Source organism: Neoarius graeffei, chromosome 6, assembly GCF_027579695.1.
Source record: "Neoarius graeffei isolate fNeoGra1 chromosome 6, fNeoGra1.pri, whole genome shotgun sequence".
NCBI lineage: Eukaryota > Metazoa > Chordata > Actinopteri > Siluriformes > Ariidae > Neoarius > Neoarius graeffei.
Genome location: NC_083574.1, coordinates 29,308,587 through 29,331,814, shown reverse-complemented (window position 1 = coordinate 29,331,814; position 23,228 = coordinate 29,308,587). Strand labels below are relative to the sequence as shown.

General features: G+C 41.7%; 1 protein-coding gene across 2 annotated transcripts in view; it reads left to right on the top strand.

The window, feature by feature from the left end:
* vaspb (vasodilator stimulated phosphoprotein b) overlaps window positions 1-13,462 on the top strand; it is an 87,835-nt gene extending 74,373 nt beyond the window's left edge. Inside the window, exons 11-14 of one of the 2 annotated variants that reach the window (XM_060923546.1) lie at window positions 777-833; window positions 4,274-4,343; window positions 9,173-9,230; window positions 11,084-13,462. In XM_060923546.1, coding sequence (XP_060779529.1) covers window positions 777-833; window positions 4,274-4,343; window positions 9,173-9,230; window positions 11,084-11,118 — 220 coding nt within the window. In that variant the 3' untranslated portion in view covers window positions 11,119-13,462. The remainder of the gene's footprint in view (window positions 1-776; window positions 834-4,273; window positions 4,344-9,172; window positions 9,231-11,083) is intronic. The other variant, XM_060923547.1, reaches the window with a different exon arrangement.
* Window positions 13,463-23,228: the final 9,766 nt, after the last annotated feature.

Sequence of the window (23,228 nt, the reverse complement as noted above, 5' to 3'; positions counted from 1 at the left end):
CTTCAGCTTCCAGACTGACAAACAGATCCTGGCTAACCAACCGGACATAGTGGTGGTGGACAAAGAGCAGAAGAGGGTGGTGGTGATAGATGTGGCGATCCCAGCTGACGCCAACATCAGGAAGAAGGAACATGAGAAACTTGAGAAGTATCAAGGGTTGAAAGAGCAGCTGGAACGGATGTGGAAGGTCAAGGGTTGCGTGGTCCCCGTGGTAGTGGGGGCACTTGGGGCAGTAACCCCCAAACTGGGAGAGTGGCTCCAGCAAATCCCAGGAACAACATCTGAAGCCTCAGTCCAGAAGAGCGCAGTCCTAGGAACATCGAAGATACTGCGCAGAACCCTCAAACTCCCAGGCCTCTGGTAGAGGACCCGAGCTTGAGGATGACATGGATACCACCCCCCCGCCGGGGGTGAGAAGGAGATTTTTTTTTTTTTATATATGCTGTGTGTGTGTGTGTGTGTGTGTGTGTGTATGTATGTGTGTATATATATATATATATATATATATATATATATATATATATATATATATATATATATATATATATATAATATGCTGTATATAAAAAAATTTTTCCCTCTGAATAAATTTTTGAATTAAAGGTTGAATTTTTCCTCATTTTTTCAGGGTGAGATGAAGTTACTTCACCAAAAGGTTTTTTTTTCCCCCCCCTAACCTTTTTCTTCATCTTTACAAAGGGTGCCAATAATCATGGAGAGCACTGTATATATACACATGCATACACGCATATATACACAGTTTGTATTTGATACAGGATTAACTCTGTTACCCGAGGGCTGGATTCACCTGCAGTCACTCCTGTGACACCCAGGTACACTGACATCTAATCCTAGACACACATCCACATCTGGACACTGTTGCCCTTCCAAACTTTCCTACAGTGCATCAGCCTGATGTTTAAATGGTTCTGTATGAGCTTCTCCTCGCTGACTAACAAGATCTTTTGGGTGCTATTTTGCCTGCACAGTATATTTAAGACTAGCATTTTTATATATTTTTATTTTATGCAGTTTCAGGTCGCATAAAAAAGGGTTGCAGTGTTCATCGGTGGTCAGCCGTTTTGCTGGGTACTCATTGGTGTTCGTTTAAATTTTCTGCAGTTCCCTGATGTGCCATCTGGATTTACTCCGTTTTATTATGATGGTGTTAGTGGTCATAAAAACCCATTTCAGAGTTGCTGATCTGATCAAGAACCCTAAACAGCATATTTAATCTCAAAAATGGAACAGACTTTAGTAGCTGATTTCAATCCGTTATTGGACTTGGTTTTGTGGAAACGAAAGAATGGTGTACTTAGAGAGTACATTATGAGCTGTGGACTGAGACAGAATCAGCTGTCAAAATTAGTTAAAGGGATGCTCCAGCAGATTTACTTTTATGTTAAGTAAAAGTATTCATAGATTTCAAGTCATTCATTCATTTTTGGAAACCAAATGGTCCATCCATCCATTATCTGTAGCTGCTTATCCTGTTCCACAGGGTCGCAGGCAAGCTGGAGCCTATCCCAGCTGACTATGGGCGAGAGGTAGGGTACACCCTGGACAAGTTGCCAGGTTATCGCAGGGCGAGACCAAATGGTGTTCTAGAAAAATTTATTTTTATTAAAACACCAGATGGGCCTCCCGCAGAAGTGATGTGTGCAATGGCATGGCTTAGTGGAAGCTTGGAGCAACTCGGCTGTTTATATCTTCTGCTTACATCATGGTTTTGTTGGTAGAGTTTGAACGAATCATCTAATTGAGACGCTTTCATCTCCCAACAAAGAACACTGGATAATGTCTTCAAAGACAACTGTCTCTGTCTGGATTTCAACACTGACTGGTTCATCTGTTGGCACAGCAATATCCCTCTTTCCAGTCAATTCACGTTCCTAGCACATAAATGAAAATTAAACTGAAACTACCATGAAATAAAACTTCAGAAATCTCAAATGAATTTCATGCAAAACGTTCTGAGTAGTTCTTTTATCTGGAATATAGTAGACCGTACCTGAAGCTCAGTCGAATGTGCCGTCTCTTGATCCGTCGCTGTTTTGTTCTTTAACGTCGGTGTTTTCTTTGTTACCCGTATTTTCTTCCAGTGTACGTTGAAGAGTCTCATGGATGCAAACGGCGTGCCTTTTGGCGGATGCCGCCTTTTTCATGGCTGTCTGGGGGACTTGTGTGAATCGTGCAGATCCGATGAGGTTTTTTTTTTGGGGGGGGGGGGCGCGCGTTGGAGTGTCTGATTATAATTTCATCAAAGTAAATTCTGTATTAAAATTACTAAATAAGCAAATGCCGTTACAGTCCATGAAACATAGGAAGTATGAGAAGAAAACAGTAAATCAGAAAGCTGCGCACGCAAAATCCTTGCGCGTGCAGTGAAGTGCAGCCAGCAGCAGATAATGGCGTGCAGGCAATTGGCTTTACGTGCACAGCTTTCTGATTTACTGTTTTCTTCTCATACTTATACTTCCTATATTTCATGGACTGTAACGGCATTTGCTTATTTAGTAATTGTAATACAGAATTTACTTTGATGAAATTATAATCAGACACTCCAACGCGCCCGCGCCCCCCCCCCCCCCCCCCCCCAAAAAAAACCTCATCGGATCTGCACGATTCACACAAGTCCCCCAGACAGCCATGAAAAAGGCGGCATCCGCCAAAAGGCACGCCGTTTGCATTCATGGAGTCTACAACGCATTGGAATACCAATTACAATTCACCAGGTAAGACACCGATAATAAACCAGGGATGGATCCAGACCGATGCACATGCAGAAATATGTGCACCACTTGGCATCAGTCATGGGGCGTTTGTTTACTTTACCGCTAGCCGGCTACATGAGCGATAGCCACGCTCAACCAGCAGACCGGGCCGAGCCGCGGCTATGGCTGCCCTCTTTGGAAAGGGTTCGGCATGCGCTACGCCCCTGTGTAAATCCATAGCGATGTGGTAAAATTAGTGAAAATATTTCTGCAAATGTGCATCTGTCCAATTCTTGGGCTGGATCCATCCCTGTATACTACAAAGAATCATGGTAGAACAAAGTCAAAACTAACTTCCTGGTGATGTCTCTGTTGCCGCTCAATACTGCATCGCCAGACTTTTGGAGCTGAACAATGGGCAAATATTGTTGGCACAGCATCGGCTTTTTTTTTTTTTAAATTTATTCCGGAAGCCCCCATTAATCTTGCTTTTAAGGCCATCGATTCATTGAAACAGGATGATTCAAAGTGTTTGGAGCATAAATAGGGCACCGCAGACAGATTGTTTTGAGGTCTTCCGATTGCATGAATCCATTTCTTGCAAATACTCTGATTCTGGCCAGGTAAACGGTGAAAAGCTATTTTCTCGTCCTTTTTTTAAGCATCATTTTGGCATTTATATGCTGTGCAATGAGGCATACTTTTTTACTTACTTACAAACCTATAAATTCTGTAAAAATAATTGTAAAACTATGATGTTAGCAGAGGGTATAAACAGCTGATTTGCTTCGAGCTTTCACAAGGCCACGTCATTGCATACCCACTTCCGTGGGAGGCCCATATGGTATTTTAATAACGAGTGCTCTGAGAGCACAGGATCCCCCACTGGCAACTATGCCATTTACTCTGGTAAAATGCGACCAAATTGAACGAAATTGCAATATGTGTATTACTGATGCATAACAAAGAATCCTGTCAGGTTTTGTGAAATTCTTCCAAAAATTGTGAGAGGAGTTGATTTCAGAAGGTGAGTACCCTTCCCGGGACAGATGGATGGACATCGCCACGACATAATCCTCTTTCTACCAGCGGGGGATAAAAATGAATTATTCTAGAACACTATTTGGTCTCCAAAAATGAATGTTTGACCATTTGAAATCAACGATTACTTAACACAAGTTTAAGAGTAAATCTGCTGGAGGATCCCTTTAAATCAGAGGTCAAACCTTGAATTATATTCAGAATTGGAATTGCACCATTGGCAAATCAGTCCGAATCTTTATTAGAAAGAGACTCGGTTACAGTCCAAATCAGAAGTTGAATCGGAGTTCGTCTAATTTGCTGTGAAAGGAAGTCTTTATTCAACCAATAATAATTCAGTCAGTCACAATTACAGAGGACTTTTAGATGGGTTTATATGAAGCAAAGCTCTTCTGCTGTTTTTTCAAAGCATTGAATGGGTTTCCCCCCCCTTTTCTTTCCCTTCTCTGTGTTGCCTTCTGTATTTTCATCATGACTCTCTTCTTTTTCCTTCATTACTTCCTCTCTCTATCCAACAGAATGAAAGCAGCTGGCTCATCGAATGACGCTGAGAGTGGAGAGGAGTCTGAACTGGAGAAAGTCAAACAGGTCAGATTCTCCTCACACCCATGACACATTCAACAATAGCTGATGCTTGAGTACAGTCCTAAATAACACTGACATTATTCTGTTCACAGTGACGTGACCAAATTGACTACCATTCTAGGGCTTCCTCCCTGTACTGTAAAACAAATTCTCTATGTAAACACTGGGTTGTGATGAGATGCTAAGTATCCTTGCAAAAGCTTTTTCATTGCTTTAAGTCTGAGTCACTGATATGAGTGTATACACCTATTGTTGCGCATTAACTCTGAGAATTTTTAGCCAATTTGCAAGAGTAATATAGAAATTTGGTAGCCAGTTACCTCTGCAGAATGTAACTAGTTATGTTTGGGTGCTCAACAGTTCTGTTTAAATTGGCAAGTTTAGTTCTTTATTCTTGCCTCACCGATTCGTTTACTGAACGGATGTGTTGGAAACTGTCATGCTGCAATATGTTTCATCATTATTGAGGTCTTTGACTAGCCTGTTAGATTTGAAGACCGTTATTACTGTTGATGGCTCATGCACTACAGGTCAAGTTGTATTATGACTGGTGATGTGTGTTTTGTTTTGTTTTTTAATTAAAATTTAAACACATGCATTTTTTTTTGTCATACAGGGAAAGTGCTTTTAAGAGTTGGTCAAAACCAGCATGAGTACATAGGGAACACTTCCAGTTCAGGGAGTGTGGCTTACTGGAATAGGGGCTTCAGTAGTGTACACTCATACCCCTTTTTCACCAAAGCAGTTTAAGGGATGATTCAGAGCCGGTGCCTAATCTAGAAGCAGTTCTTTTGTGTTTCAACAGCCAAAGAACTGGTTTTCAGCCAGGAAAACTCATTTGAGAGCAGCACCAAACTTGTTGGTCTCGAACCAAGAACTACTTACATCAGGGGCTGGGGTGGGATTATAATTGAACTGAACTGAATTGAATGCCTTTATTGTCATTGCACAGCTGTACAACGAAATTTAAGTGCAACTCCTCAAGTGGTACATCCAATATAAAAATAAAAGTCTAAAATAAAATAGCGTAATATAAAACAGCAGACATCGACATAAAACAAGAAGTTAATAAATAGATGAGCAAGTGTATTGCACGGTCCAGAATATATTGCACATACTTCAACTAAGAGTTGAGTTGTTTTATGGCACTTGGATAAAAACTGTTCATGAGTCTGGAGGTGCAGGCCTGTATGAACCTACAGTATAGCGCCTTCCAGAAGACAGCAGCATAAACAGGCTGTTTCCTGGGTTTAATGATGTTTTTTGCACAGCGCAAGCATCTGGTGTTATACATGTCTGTCATTGAGGGCAGCTGTGTCTGTATAATGTCCTGTGCCGACTCTCTGACTCTCTCCAGAGCCTTTTTGTCAGCCATGGTGCAGCTCTTAAACCACACCAAGATGTCATGGGTGGTGATGCTTTCCACAGAACATTTGTAAAAGGACAACAGCAGTTTCCGGGACAGATTGACTTTTCTCAGTGACCTCAAAAAGTACAGTCTGTGCTGTGCTTTTTTCACAAGAGCAGTGGTGCTAATAGTCCATGTGAGGTCCTGAGAGACATGTGTTCCCAAGAATCTGAAGTTGCTGACCCTCTTCACAATGTCCCCTTTGATGTAGAGAGGGGCAGGTTCCTCCCTCTTCCTCTGAAAATCTATCACCAACTCCTTTGTTTTAGAGGAGTTGAGTACCAGGTTGTTGTCAAAACACCAAGCAGTGAGTTTCTGGACTTCATCCCTGTTGGCAGTCTCATCGTTATTATGTATCAGTTCTACCACAGTAGTGTCATCCGCAAACTTAATAATGTTGCTGTCGTGGACAGGTGTACAGTCATGAGTGTATAAGGTGTATAGCAAAGGACTCTGTACACAGCCCTGAGGGGCACCAGTGCTGAGGGCCAGGACTGAGGAGTGGTGGAACCCCAACCTAACTGACTGTGGACAGTCTGTTAGAAAGTCCTTGATCCATCTGCAGATGTGATGGCTTACACCCAGACTGTAAAGTTTGGACATCATTCTGCTGGGCATGATAGTATTAAAAGCAGAACTGAAGTCCACAAACAATATTCCTACATATGAGCCAGGTTGTTCCACATGCGTCAACACGCTGTGGAGGGCTGTGTTGATGGCATCTCCTGTCGACTTGTTGGCTCTGTATGCAAATTGATGCTGATCCAAACTGGGAGGGAGAGAGGCTTTGTGTTTTAGCACCAGCCTTTCAAAGGACTTCATAACCATCGAGGTAAGAGCCACAGGTCTATAGTCAGAGAGGCTGCTGACAGATGGTTTCTTAGGAATGGGTGCAATGGTGGCAGATTTGAAGTATTTGGGGACAGTACAGGAGGACAGAGAGAGGTTGAAGATGGAAGTGAGTACTTCAGTCAGCTGGTCCACGCAGCCCTTCAGTACTCTTCCTGGGATACTGTCGGGCCTGGCAGCCTTCCTGAGGTTCACACCATGGAGCACTCTCCTGACGACCTCCATACTCACTGTGAGTGCCAGGTCGCTCATGGGTGATAACACCCAGTCTCTGCCTCAGTCACCTCAAAACGTGAGAAGAATACATCATGACCAAAAAAACAAGACCAACTAAAACTTTGTGACTGCTATAAAAAAAAAATCCTGAGCTAGTGAAGCATCTAGTCCACTTTATCCAGTAATCTGCCATTGTTGTGCTTGGGGCTAACATTGATATGAAAGTGGAGAAATAAACAGATGTATGCAGTGATGCAATGATGGGGCTCTCTTGCCTGTGGAAAAGCAAACTGTTTCTTAGGGTGTATTTGTACTAGGAACAGTTGTCTTGTACCACTCTTGAGCGATTGTGTCGTCCGTCCCTGCTGTGCGCTCATATTGCCCTTTATGTTCCGTTCCTGAGTGTGCTTAGGCCATCATGATGCAGCATTACATGCCGACTAAAATTCGCATTCATCAGTAAGGTGAGAACTGAACCCTTTATTAACCCAAATATTTCCAGTGAATTGAAAAGTGTCATGCTGTAGTGTTCGAGTTCTATGCGGTTAGCGATTTGCACTGTGCACGAGCCCAACTGAATCGTGACCGAGTGCAGATCTTCCAAGAGAAGGTTTGCTTTGGTGGAAAGGAGGTATCCGTCACCTATTTACAGTGGGGCAAAAAAGTATTTAATCAGCCACCAATTGTGCAAGTTCTCCCACTTAAAAAGATGAGAGGCCTGTAATTTTCATCATAGGTACACTTCAACTATGAGAGACAGAATGGGGGGAAAGAATCCAGGAAATCACATTGTAGGATTTTTAATGAATTAATTGGTAAATTCCTCGGTAAAATAAGTATTTGGTCACCTACAAACAAGCAAGATTTCTGGCTCTCACAGACCTGTAACTTCTTTAAGAGGCGCCTCTGTCCTCCACTTGTTACCTGTATTAATGGTACCTGTTTGAACTCTTTATCAGTATAAAAGACACCTGTCCACAACCTCAAACAGTCACACTCCAAACTCCACTATGGCCAAGACCAAAGAGCTGTCAAAGGACACCAGAAACAAAATTGTAGACCTGCACCAGGCTGGGAAGACTGAATCTGCAATAGGTAAGCAGCTTGGTGTGAAGAAATCAACTGTGGGAGCAATTATTAGAAAATGGAAGCCGTACAAGACCACTGATAATCTCCCTCGATCTGGGGCTCCACGCAAGATCTCACCCCGTGGGGTCAAAATGATCACAAGAACGGTGAGCAAAAATCCCAGAACCACACGGGGGGACCTAGTGAATGACCTGCAGAGAGCTGGGACCAAAGTAACAAAGGCTACCATCAGTAACACACTACGCCGCCAGGGACTCAAATCCTGCAGTGCCGGACGTGTCCCCCTGCTTAAGCCAGTACATGTCCAGGCCCGTCTGAAGTTTGCTAGAGAGCATTTGGATGATCCAGAAGAGGATTGGGAGAATGTCATATGGTCAGATGAAACCAAAATAGAACTTTTCGGTAAAAACTCAACTTGTCGTGTTTGGAGGAGAAAGAATGCTGAGTTGCATCCAAAGAACACCATACCTACTGTGAAGCATGGGGGTGGAAACATCCATGCTTTGGGGCTGTTTTTCTGCAAAGGGACCAGGACGACTGATCTGTGTAAAGGAAAGAATGAATGGGGCCATGTATTGTGAGATTTTGAGTGAAAACCTCCTTCCATCAGCAAGGGCATTGAAGACGAAACGTGGCTGGGTCTTTCAGCATGACAATGATCCCAAACACACTGCCCGGGCAACGAAGGAGTGGCTTCGTAAGAAGCATTTCAAGGTCCTGGAGTGGCCTAGCCAGTCTCCAGATCTCAACCCCATAGAAAATCTTTGGAGGGAGTTGAAAGTCGGTGTTGCCCAGCGACAGCCCCAAAACATCACTGCTCTAGAGGAGATCTGCATGGAGGAATGGGCCAAAATACCAGCAACAGTGTGTGAAAACCTTGTGAAGACTTACAGAAAACGTTTGACCTCTGTCATTGCCAACAAAGGGTATATAACAAAGTATTGAGATGAACTTTTGTTATTGACCAAATACTTATTTTCCACCATAATTTGGAAATAAATTCTTTAAAAATCAGACAATGTGATTTTCTGGATTTTTTTTTCTCATTTTCTCTCTCATAGTTGAGGTATACCTATGATGAAAATTACAGGCCTCTCTCATCTTTTTAAGTGGGAGAACTTGCACAATTGGTGACTGACAATACTTTTTTGACCCACTGTAGGCCTCTCACAAGTAAACCAACTAACTGTATTGTAGCACAGTGCAGGGCAACAAGTTCACAGCTAGCAGTCAGTGTGAAACTAATATTACGTGTGTGTGTGTTGTGTAGGAGCTGCTGGAAGAAGTGAGGAAAGAGCTGCAGAAAGTCAAGGATGAAATCATTGGAGGTAAATGTTAGAATTAGTGCAACTCTATATTAATATTGATGTCATCCCAAAGGGCATGTGGTTCTAGTAGTGTCTGTATCAGAATTAATACCAGGAGTAACAATCACAGAGAAACCCTCATAACGTGGTCTATGCAAACCGATACTGCATCACACAGAAGTCATTAGCCAGTGGTTTGATTTAATAGGTAGAGTTAGTGTTATACCTAAAATAATTAGCACACACCAAATGCTTTTGGCAAACAACCCCATTAGACTTCATGACTTTTCTGTAACCCCAAGCGTTGACCACCTGCCATTTTTAATTATTTATTTAAATTAAAAATCAAAATTTATGATGTAGCTCTATTGTAACATTTGAACATTTTTATTATGTTAGTAAAATATATGTACATGTGTAACCAGGCTTGTAGTACTCGAGTCCAGGACTCGGGACTCATGCCCTAATTTTAAGGACTCGTGACTTGACTTGGACTTGAGCACTGATGACTTGGACTCGTGCATTAACTACATTCAGACTCGTAAATTGGAGACGAGGACTTGGATTTTTTTTCTTTATTTTTTTGTAACATGCCATAATAATTTGGCATAAGATATTTATATCTACATTAATTTTCTGTACTAATTTCATGCAAAAGTGTCACACCTGCACGCCTTGGTGTGTGCATCAGATAGACTCTCGGGCACGCTCCGGACAGTGTGTGCACCAAGCAGACTCTTGCACGTGCGTGCTGTAAATGACTCGCGCCTGCATGGGATTAAGATGCAATCAGCGTGCCTATATAAAAACTGTGAAAACGCACTTACTTTGAGAAGTATTGATTTGCGTTGCTGACACTTTTTACCTAGCCTTATTTCCTTCCTTGTTTGTTTTCCTGTTTCTCGTCTTTGATCTTGCCGAGTCTATGATAGCTTGTTTATGCCTCGCTCGACCTATTACCTGTTTCACTGTTTTACGATTTTGCCTGCCGTTCTGGATTGTTTGTGTCTTCACTTGTATTAATAAACACACCTTCTGCACTTGCATCTGTCTCCCAACCATCTCTAACAGAATACTTCACACTCCCTGTCCAAGAGAATGCACATTCACCTGTTCATACGTCATGTTCAGGAAAAAACTAATGTTAATGTTGCTAAAACAACCACCGTCAAACGGTGCGGTTGGAGTCTTGCTTTCGGACTTGACTCGAAATTTTTTTTTTAATGACTTGGACTTGAACACTGGGTACTCGAGACTGGACTTACTGAGGTTTAGTGACTCGACTACAACACTGTTAGACATTCATGTTAAAGATGTGTATTACCAGCTAACTGAGCAAGGTTAAAGTGTTAACGTATGGGAAAAACACTTGAACACAGTAACAGTGTATAACTACAGGCCACTAGTAGACAGATGTGGGAGTTAGAGATAAAATTGCAAAGGGGGAAACCGTGTCCAGACCTGGTGTTGCATTAGCAGCGTGGGTAATGTAGCAGGCTAGCTGAACAGTGCCTTGGCTACACTAGTGGCCTTAGCCACTGCCTTGCTGGTCGGCTAGATGCTGTGATGGAGGGAAACCAACCCAAGCCCCAGTGTTGCAGTGGGCTAGTTAAATATTGCCTCACGTGAAGTCATTTAGTTGATGTTCAAATAGAACCAGTATTAAAAAGTGTCATAAAAATGGATTCTCTATGTGCTAAGGGAATTAAAATGGCTGGCATTCTTATAAGAACACTAATCAATGTTAAACTGTAGCGTCTGGAACAGAACTTGGTACTTGTAAACAAATGTGCTATTAGTGCAGTGCTGGTCCAGACATGTTTGTGTGATGATTAACCATTAACATTAATACTATTTTTGTTTTCTCTCCACAGCAATCATTCAGGAGTTACAGAGGAAAAGCACATAGTCTTTTTTACACACACACACACACACACACACACACACACACACACACACACACACACACACACACACCATATATATAAATGCGCGCAGGGATTTAATCCATTCGGCTTGATTTTCATTTTAAATCATTCAGTCTTTATTTTCCCCCATCACCACCATCACTCAAATTTTATACCTCTTTTGGGTGTTAATAAAATGTGTAACACCAATTACTGTAAAAGGTCAGCAGGTATATGCGTGCACACATACACTCCTATTCTATCTCTCTCTTACACTGAGCAACTCCACCAGAGTTGCACTTGTCTACAGACAGGAAGTGAATGCATGGTGTTCATCACTTTCACCAGTCTGTATTGTCTACATTACATATTGAGAGTACAGCCAAATGCAAGACTGTGCTGCTCCTAAAGAGCACAGCTAAATATTATGTAAATAATAGTAGGCATCTGTGCCATAGTTCACTTTGAACTGTATTATGGAACTAGCAAGTAATCAGGCAAGGTAGCTTCAGTGGAGGCATTTCCTCAGTTCAGGGCTCTCTCAAATCACGTACTATGCACTATATTATCACACGAAATACTACCTGGACTTTTCTCAAACAGGAACATGAACACTAGTGCTTTTCATAACCCATAAATGACACTTCTTCATCAGAACAACTGCACGTTTAAAATCCACTTTACCTCTTTTCTTCTCATTTGCATTTCTGGTGTAATAGCATTCTTGTTGGCCATTATGGAAATTTCAAACCATAATGGCTTCTTTTGGCTCTGCCCCTTGTGCTGCTTAGAGTAGCCTGCAACCACCAAGTATAAAAAGTATCCAGTGTGTAACACTTCATTTCTGCCCAGTCCTAGTACACCATCCAGGTATTAAAAGTACACTGTATCGCACTCATTTCCCCAGTGTGCACTATGGAAGTATGCAGTCTGAGAGCTGAGAACATTAGCTGCCAGTTGGGATAGAGATACTGTATATTAGCCAATGTAGCCAGCCTTGTAGGCCAGGCGTTTTACATCAGTGTTTGAAGCAGATACTCAACTGAACGGATTCCTGTAAGGAACCCGAGGTATGAGATGGATTCTCTGATGAGCCTGACAGGTTCCTGGAGTTTCTAGATGGAGTTATTTGTATAAAGTTGAAAACATTTTTGTCTCTGTACAACCATGTAGTCTTTTAGGATGGCGATGTGATTTAGTGAAAAATTTTTCTTTCAGCAACACTTCTGTCCAAAGCAGCTCTGAGTAATGGGGTGTACGTGATGAGACAAAAGAAGATGATTGGTGTAGAGAGAACAAAGGCAGCACTGTAAATACAGCAGCTGGATACATAGGGTGGTAGATATGTTTGTCAGACTGCAGTCAAGCTAGACAGTCATCGACCCTGCTAATGCACACCAACAATACTAGAGCGGTGGAGATGTATACATGCGCGTGTGCACTCGCACTCTCAATCTCTCAGGGGGATTTCATTATTTCATTACACAAAACAAACACACTAAGGCGCTTTGTGCTTTTTGAACACCACCATAGTCACTATACAAGGCTTCACTCAAATGTCATTGCAACATATTTCAATTTAAGCACTCCATTGGAGTTGACTCAGATTCCAAGTGTTCAAGGAGCCGATTCCACACAATCTTTTACAGGCTGCATGTCCTTGATAATACACTCCTGTGAATTTTGTTTAATGTCTGAATTAACTAATGTTAACATGACCTATACTTAACCACATATCTGACTCTTCTCAAGTTCTTTGGTTGGCCAGGTTCAAGGCATTAGCTTTGGCAACGTTTTATCATAAATTGACTTTTATTTTCCCCCCCTGTAAAGTAAAATACTGCCACAGTGCTTATGTATTTGCCAAGGAAAGAGGCTCCCCCCCCAATGTTAACAGTTAAATAGTACACATTCTTGAACTATGTTCTGTGTGAATTTGAGCTGAATCATTTTAATGTATGGATTTAACTCAATCACTTTCGATTCCCAATGCCTGGAATCAGCTAATCAGCTCTTTTTGGGATCAGCTTCCAGCTCTGTGAATGGATATAAATAATCAGCTAGATATAAATAATGGTATTTCTGTTTAAACCAAATTGCCTTTGATACAAATGTGTATGCAACTAGATATGCAGTGTAAGTGTACATTTTTTATATATATATATATATATAATACATCTCTTTGGTGGGCAGGGTTTGTGATGATTGGGTTTGTTTTTCTATTGTGCTTAACTATAATTGAAACCTTTTTTTTTTTTTTTTTAATTTACACTGAAACACACACACCCCACACACACACTGGAGCATTGCCTTTATACCCAAATACAGCTGCTGCTGCTGCATCAACATGCCTCTGTGTTCTCTGTGTGTGTGTTTTGAAATGCTACTGTGTGTTTTTACAAAAGCATATCCTGTTAATCAGATTATTCTACAACCCCGATTCCAAAAAAGTTGGGACAAAGTACAAATTGTAAATAAAAACAGAATGCAATGATGTGGAAGTTTCAAAATTCCATATTTTATTCAGAATAGAACATAGATGACATAGCAAATGTTTAAACTGAGAAAATGTATCATTTAAAGAGAAAAATTAAGTGATTTTTAAGTTTCATTACAACACCACATCTCAAAAAAGTTAGGACAAGGCCATGTTTACCACTGTGAGACATCCCCTTTTCTCTTTACAACAATCTGTAAACGTCTGGGGACTGAGGAGACAAGTTGCTCAAGTTTAGGGATAGGAATGTTAACCCATTCTTGTCTAATGTAGGATTCTAGTTGCTCAACTGTCTTAGGTCTTTTTTTGTTGTATCTTCCGTTTTATGATGCAGCAAATGTTTTCTATGGGTGAAAGATCTGGACTGCAGGCTGGCCAGTTCAGTACCCGGATCCTTCTTCTACACAGCCATGATGCTGTAATTGATGCAGTATGTGGTTTGGCATTGTCATGTTGGAAAATGCAAGGTCTTCCCTGAAAGAGACATCATCTGGATGGGAGCATATGTTGCTCTAGAACCTGGATATGCCTTTCAGCATTGATGGTGTCTTTCCAGATGTGTAAGCTGCCCATGCCACATGCACGAATGCAACCCCATACCATCAGAGATGCAGGCTTCTGAACTGAGCGTTGATGACAACTTGGGTCGTCCTTCTCCTCTTTAGTCCAAATGACATGGCATCCCTGATTTCCATAAAGAACTTTCAAATTTTGATTCGTCTGACCACAGAACAGTTTTCCACTTTGCCACAGTCCATTTTAAATGAGCCTTGGCCCAGAGAAGACGTCTGCGCTTCTGGATCATGTTTAGATACGGCTTCTTCTTTGAACTACAGAGTTTTAGCTGGCAACGGCGGATGGCACGGTGAACTGTGTTCACAGATGATGTTCTCTGGAAATATTCCTGAGCCCATTTTGTGATTTCCAATACAGAAGACTGCCTGTATGTGATGCAGTGCCGTCTAAGGGCCCGAAGATCACGGGCACCCAGTATGGTTTTTCGACCTTGACCCTTACGCACAGAGATTCTTCCAGATTCTCTGAATCTTTTAATGATATTATGCACTGTAGATGATATGTTCAAACCCTTTGCAATTTTACACTGTCAAACTCCTTTCTGATATTGCTCCACTATTTGTCGGTGCAGAATTAGGGGGATTGGTGATCCTCTTCCCATCTTTACTTCTGAGAGCCGCTGCCACTCCAAGATGCTCTTTTTATACCCAGTCATGTTAATGACCTATTGCCAATTGACCTAATGAGTTGCAATTTGGTCCTCTAGCTGTTCCTTTTTTTGTACCTTTAACTTTTCCAGCCTCTTACTGCCCCTGTCCCAACTTTTTTGAGATGTGTTGCTGTCATGAAATTTCAAATGAGCCAATATTTGGCATGAAATTTCAAAATGTCTCACTTTCGACGTTTGAAATGTTGTCTATGTGCTATTGTGAATACAGTGTCAGTTTTTGAGATTTGTAAATTATAGCATTCCGTTTTTATTTACAATTTGTACTTTGTCCCAACTTTTTTGGAATTGGGGTTGTAAGTTCCCATTCTAAGGTTATTTAAGTATTGCCATCTTCCATCTTCTATGCATCCTTATTTTGGACCAGTCTGAAAGCGCTGACAATCCCATAATTGTGTTCACCATCAGTGTATGAAAAATATTGGACTGGAATGTCCCTCAGACTGAGAAATGATGCTAAAGGGACCACCATAAAACTACTCGTGATCCAGTTATTTAGGTGATAAACTATTCTCAGGAAACCAGTGGCACTGGCATTAGTATTAGCACGCATATATAGTGTGTGTATATTTTTTATATATATATATATATATATATATATATATATATATATATATATATATATATATATATATATATATACACACTATATATATATATACACTATATATATATATATATATATTTTTTTTTTTAATAGTGTGTATATATATATATATATATATATATATATATATACACACACACTATATTTTTTATATATATATATATATATATATATATATATATATATATACACACACTGTATTTTATATATATATGTGTGTGTGTGTAGTCATGATACATAATCCCATTATTTCAGTTCCAGGTTGTAACATTAAAAATGTAGGAATGTTCAAATGGTTATGGCAACCACAAGTAAAAATGCATCATTAACCTTACCTCCATAATTGACAAAGGAGAAAATTGCTTTAAAAAATATATTGAAAGACACCAATACATTACTTTATTTTCATTTGCATTTAATGAAAAGATTAATATGTAATAAGATATACAAGTTATAATAGCAGAGCTATCACAGATCACCATGCACACACTGACACTTGTTTACACCTAGGAAGAATTTGGCATGGTCAGTCCACTTACAGGTATGCATGAGAGGTAGGATGAGACTAGTGTATACAGAGGAAACCCACATGGACAGTAACAGCTCAGGATTGAACCTGGAGCTATGAGGCAGTGACACCACCCTACAGAATCCTCTAGAACCATGTTGGAAATCTCATTGATTCACAGTAGTATTGTGAATGCCATGAAAACTGTATCCATCAAACTAAAGTTGGGAGAGGATTCAGATGCACCATAACTTGCGTTCCAAAGGGCTAGTTCTCATCTCGTCTCATCTTCATCCGCTTATCTGGGTCGCGGAGGCAGCAGTCTGAGCATGGAAGCCCAAACTTCCCAGACTCCTCAGGAAGAACACTGAGGCGTTCTCAGGCCAGCCGAGAGACATAGTCCCTCCAGTGTGTCCTGGGTCTTCCCCGGGGCCTCCTCCCGGGGGGACATGCCTGGAACACCTCCCCAGGGAGGTGTCCAGGAGGCATCCGAAAGAGATGCCCGAGCCACCTCAGCTGATTCCTCTCGATGTGGAGGAGCAGTGGCTCTACTCCGAGCTCCTCCTGAGTGACTGTGCTTCTCACCCTAAGGGAGCGCCCAGCCACCCTGCGAAGGAAACTCATTTTGGCCGCTTGTATCCGCGATCTTGTTCTTTCGGTCATTACCCAAAGCTCATGACCATAGGTGAGAGTCGGAACGTAGATTGACCAGTAAATCAAGAGCTTCGCCTTTTGGCTCAGCTCCTTCACCACAACGGACCGGTAAAGCGACCGCATCACTGCGGAGGCTGCACCGATCTGCCTGTTGACCTCACGCGCTATCCTTCCCCCACTCATGAACAAGATCCCGAGATACTTAAACTCCTCCACTTGAGGCAGGACTTCTCCACCAACCTGGAGAGTGCAAGCCACCCTTTTCTGGTCGAGAACCATGGCCTCGGACTTGGAGGTGCTGATTCTCATCCCAGCTGCTTCACACTCGGCTGCAAACCGCCCCAGTGCATGCTGAAGGTCCTGGTTTGAAGAAGCCAACAGGACATCATCATCCGCAAAAAGCAGAGATGAAATCCTGTGGTTCCCAAACAGGATTCCTTCCGGCCCCTGGCTGCGCCTAGAAATTCTGTCCATAAAAAATTATGAACAGAACCAGTGACAAAGGGCAGCCCTGCCGGAGTCCAACATGCACTGGGAACATGTCTGACTTGCTGCCGGCAATGCGAACCAGACTCCTGCTCCGTACGTACAGGGACCGGACAGCCCTTAGCAAAGAGCCCCGAACCCCATACTCCCGAAGCACCCCTCACAGAATACCACGAGGGACACGGTCGAATGCCTTCTCCAGATCCACAAAGCACATGTGGACTGGTTGGGCAAACTTCCATGAACCCTCGAGCACCCTATGAAGGGTATAGAGCTGGTCCAGTGTTCCGCGACCAGGACAAAAACCGCATTGTTCCTCCTGGATCCGAGGTTCGACTATTGGTCGAATTCTCCTCTCCAGTACCCTGGAGTAAACCTTCCCCGGGAGGCTGAGAAGTGAGATTGGAGCACACTCTCCGGTCCCCTTTCTTAAGAGGGAGAATTGTAGGGAAGGGCTCGTTAGCAAACCTAAATTGAGGTCACGCTTTCTATCAAATGGCTTACACAGATGTGTTGAAGCTGGTGGGAAGGTGCTTTGCTGGGTTTGTCATCATTTTCAGACATGTCTTCCTCTTAGTTTTCTCAGTTTCTTGCCCCTGTAGCTTTGGTGTAGTCTGAAGTGTTAGTCAAAAGCACCACATCTGTCTTTAGATTACAAGGTCTGTACCACTCTAATACAAGAACCATGTAAGAACATAAACTACATGATGTGCACAATTATTAGGCAAGTGAGTACTCTGACCCTACCATTATTTCTATGCGCATTTTCAAACCCCCAAGCTATATACACTTGAATGCTAGTTGGATTTAAGCGTTCTCAGGTGGTACTTGTGTCATGAGGGAGGATGTGGCCTAAAGTCATAACACATTTAACGTGTGCATAATTATCCGGCAGTTTCTTTAACTTGGGCAAAATGGGTCAAAAAAAAGAAAGGTTTGACAGACACTGAAAAGAGACAAATTGTAAAATGCTTTGCAGAGGGATGCAGCACTCTTGAAATAGGTAAGCTATTGAAACATGACCACAGAACAATCAAACATTTTGTTGCAAACCGTCAACAGGGTCGCAAAAAACGTGTGGAGAACAAAAGAGACAAATTAACTGTAAAAGAAGGCTTAAACGTGAAGCTATCAGGAACCCATTATCCTCCAGTGCCACCATATTACAGAACTGCAACCTACCTGGAGTGTCCAGAAGTACAAGGTGTTCAGTGCTCAGAGACATGGCCCCCGTTAAACAAGACTCACAAGTTGAAACGGTGAACAGCATTTGGGAGGCCGTTGTTGCTGCTGCACAAAAAGTTGATAGTCAACAAATTGAAAAACTAACAGACTCCATGGATGGACGGCTCACGGCAGTTACTGAAAAGAAGGGTGGCTATTGAGGTATTTCACTCACGTGACCAAGTCATGTGAGGCTGCCATTTTGGACGGCACGGCTCGAATCAGTTTGAATGCGAGGAAGGCGACAAACGAAAAACAAAAGAAAAAGGAGCGAGATGCAGAAAACACCTTCACTATCCAGCGACGTAGGGCATTTACAGGGCGAGCAGAGGGAGAGGTATTTGCAAAAATTGAGGTTAGCAGGCTTAGAGAACGATGTTTACCTGCTTCCACCAGGATTGTTCACTGACGTACGGAAGTACACGAAGCCCTCGTCTTTACCTGACTTCGGCCCACATGATCTGTATACCTATGTCATTAAAAACCCATCGCCATACACAGGTATTGATCTGAAAGCATATAAGAGTTTGGATGCCTACAAATATTTTGTGTCAGGCTGGGTAACATGCCTACATCAGCGGGTCGTCCCTGGAGCCGGTGGTCGCCATCTGATTACAGCTAAGGTTTGTTCACATTTTCATTTACTTTCGGTCCTCAGGATAAACAAAATGTTATTAAATGTCATTGAAATAACTTCTTAGTCTGTTGAGACATGGCCCGTTATAAATTTGCTGTTACCAGGCAATTACCAAGAACTGTATTATTAGGGTCGGTTTCTGTGTTGTAGCAGTGTACTAGCAACTAGCTGTTAGCACTAGCTAATGTCAACAACATAGTAGCTGGTATGTTACTGTAGCAATGTTTACGTTCAGTCATTTGGATGACTGTTAAAACCATTCAGTCTCAAGTTTTTCCTTTACTGGATTTACTAGTTTACTGAGCTAGCGCGCTCGGCCAAACCGGGAGCCATCGCGCGCTCTCCGGCCGGGCCGGGAGCCATCGCGCGCTCTCCGGCCGGGCCGGGAGCCATCGCGCGCTCTCCGGCCGGGCCGCGAGCCATCGCGCGCTCTCCGGCCGGGCCGCGAGCCATCGCGCGCTCTCCGGCCGGGCCGCGAGCCATCGCGCGCTCTCCGGCCGGGCCGCGAGCCATCGCGCGCTCTCCGGCCGGGCCGCGAGCCATCGCGCGCTCTCCGGCCGGGCCGCGAGCCATCGCGCGCTAGCTCAGTAAACTAGTAACTCCAGTAAAGGAAAAACTTGAGACTGAAAGGTTTTAACAGTCATCCAAATGACTGAACGTAAATATTGCTACAGTAACATACTAGCTACTGTTGTTGACATTAGCTAGCTTGCCGTCCAAAATGGTGGACACCGGGGCGTCACGTGACCCTGTGACGTCAGGTGAAATACCTCAATATAGGTCATTGAATATTTTTGAAATGCGAAAAGTGTTTGTTAATTCTGAGTTATTTGTTACACTTCCTCTAAAAATTAAAAGTGAGATGGGAAAATTTTAGCTTTTCATTTAGTTGCATAATTCTGTAGACTAAATGTTGCCTAATAATTGTGCACACATGTATTCCCCTGAGAAAGCCTAAACTCCCTTTTCCTTTGTTAAACATTTGGGTTTTAGGTTTATTAACAATTTTGATTGACTGAGAACACTGTATTTGTTCAACAATAACATTAATCCTCAGGAATACAACTTGCCTAATAAGTGTGCACACTGTAAAAATATGAAAGGCAAATACACACACCTTTTTAAGAATAAAAACCCCTCCCACTTCCCCAAAGAAAGTGCACACTCATTAAGGAAAGAACAATAGAATAATAGAACAGCTTTGACTCATGCTATTTTGTGTGTGTGTGTGTAGAAAAACAAAAACTTGTCTCTGGAGTCAAAATGGGGGAGATAGTCTATGATAGTTACCATGTGCCCTTAATATAAGTAAACATCCACCATTTCATGGCACAAAAAAAAGCAAAGAGAAGCCCCAACCCAGTGAGAAATCTACAACTAGGAATTACTGAACAAAGTGGTACACACAGGCTCCCACCACACTCAAAGGTGACCCAATTCCCTGAGGTCATAATGAAATGTCTGACATTTTTTTGTCAAAATACCAAAAGCACCACAGCTCCTTTCTCTCTCAATCTAAATGGGGGATTTGAGTACCTGTTCCTTAAAATGATAAGCCATTGATCACCCCACCCCTTCTTCTACCAACCAATCATGTAGCACTTTCCTTATCAGTATTCATTCACAAAGTCAGTTCTCAAGCCATGAGTGGTGATACTCGGATGTGGAAGTGGCGTAATTATAATGAGCTCCACTTATGACATAGGAGGAAGAGCCGAATCTGAACGGCTTGTTGATGCACATGTTTTCTGAGATAATCAGCATAAAAGAAACTGACTGGGTCGTTTTGTTTCAGAATTTGTGGCTTTGTAGGCTCCAGATACTCAGATGCATGTACACAAGCACTGAAAAAGTGAGTTTTTCATAATATGTCCTCTTGAAATTAAACTGGTACAGGTGCGATGCTATTTTTGTGAAACAGTTTCAGTCTCATTTAGTATAATGTAACCAAATGTCCAACACAGTGCAAAATGGATGGATTATTATAATAAGAAAATTGAGCCAAGTCAATTTTAGAAGCCTAGTGGAGTTTGAGAGCTGGCTATTCTTAAAAATGAAGACCATGACTGTGGTCCAAAACTGTGCAGGAAAGCGTATACCATGTTTATATCAGGAACATTTCTCAATAGTTGCCACTTTTAAATAAGCAGCACATTTCCCTGCCACCTCTGGTGCAAAATTCAGCACCAGATAAAAAGGTTCTTCATACAGGTCCTTCTTCTGACAAGTGAGATGAAGAATGTGTTCTATTTTGTCCCCATGGTGAAATGGCCTTGGCTTTTCTCTAGGTCATGGTACCAACGAGTGATGTGCTTGATCAGTGTGCAGAGGTCCATCAAGATATGTTCATTTATACAACAGTGAGTTCCAGTCCACTAATGCCAGCCTTACACCAAATGATTTTTCAGGTGACATCATTGTCACAGACAAATTTCCAGTGTCCGAATCAAATCATGAGAGTTTTGCTCGAGTTGGGGTGTGCTTCTGTCATCTTGATCATTTGGTGTAAGGTGGTCAGGATAGCTGTTTTAAGTCAGTTTTTTTCTCGTCTAGACTTTCTGATAAAATCAAATGTGTTTAATATTATGTTTAGTCTTGGCTCATACAAATAGTGGCACTGCAAGGTCCCTGGTCTTTGCAAAATCATAGATAATCGTTTGAAAAGTCATTTGGTCTAAGGCTTGCATAACTCTGTGACTAATGACACATTGTCCTAACATGTGAAAGGATCTTAAACTTTAGCTTTTTAAAAAAGTATTTACGGAATCTTTTCAAACTCTTCTTGTATATAGTTTGCATAATTTGATTGGTTGAGTGGCATTCCAAGAGTGCTTATATTTCCTATAACTGCACTGGGACGTTCCACTGTATCACAGCGCTTGTCTGTGTTTGCCATGTAAAATTCCAATTCATAGCTCAAAACAGTTACTGCAGTAGAGTTAGTGACATCAGCAGACACGGCAAACTGTAGTTTTCAGGAATATAATTTGACTTAAAATATGAAAGCTCATCAAATGAAGATGAAAAGGATGAAGAGAAGACAGTTTTACTGGAAGCACCTTTAACGGGAATATACAAATTAAAGTGAGCTAGCTAGCCAGCAGTCTGACATGCTATAAAACAAGTGTGGCTGTTTTGGGATCTATTCCCACTAGCTGAGCAAATAATAAACAGAACATTTGGCCAAATTGTGTCTGAAATATCTGTTGTATAAAAGCAATACACTGTGTGCACACTTATTAGGCAAGTTGTATTCCTGAGGATTAATTTTATTGTTGAACAAATACAGTGCTCTCAGTCAATCCAAATTGTTCATAAACCTAAAACCTGAATGTTTAACAAAGGAAAAGGGAGTTTAGGCTTTCTCAGGGGAATGTGTGTGCACAATTATTAGGCAACATTTAGTCTACAGAATTATTATGCAACTAAATGAACAGCTAAAATTTTCCCGTCTTACTTGTCTATTTTAAATTTTAGAGCAAGTGTAACAAGTAAACAACTCAGAATTAACAAATAAACACTTGGCATTTCAAAAATCTTCAGTGACCAATATAGCCACCCTTCTTTTCATTAACTGCCATGAGCTGTCCATCCATGGAGTCTGTTAGTTTTTCGATTTGTTGACAATCAACTTTTTGTGCAGCAGCAACCACGGCCTCCCAAATGCTGTTCAGAGTGGTGTATTGTCCTCCCTCACTGTAAATCTCACATTTAAGAAGGGCCCACAAGTTCTCAATAGGGTTCAAGTCAGGTGAGAAAGGGGCCATGTCTTTACTCTCATCTTTAAGGCCTTTGCTGGCTCACCAAGCAGCGGAGTCCTTGGATGCATGTGATGGTGCATTGTCCTGCATAAAAATCATGGTCTTCTTGAATGATGCAGACTTCTTCCTATACCACGGCTTGAAGAATGTATCTTCTAGAAACTGGCAGTAGGTTTGGGAGTTGATTTCAAGTCCATCTTCAAGCCGAAATGGTCCAACTAGCTCATCCTTAATAATAGCAGCCCATACCAGTACTTCATTTTATATATATATATATATATATATATATATATATATATAATGTGTTTAGTCTATGTCTAGTTCTTATCTAGACTGTTTATACTGTGTATTTCAATTATTCTATCTTTATTTATTGCATTGCCTGTTTGCACCGTGGGTCAGAGAGGACTGAAATTTCATCTGTGCTGTATGTCGAGCATGTATAGCATATTTGACAATAAACTTGACTTGACTTCTTCCTGTACCACTGCTTGA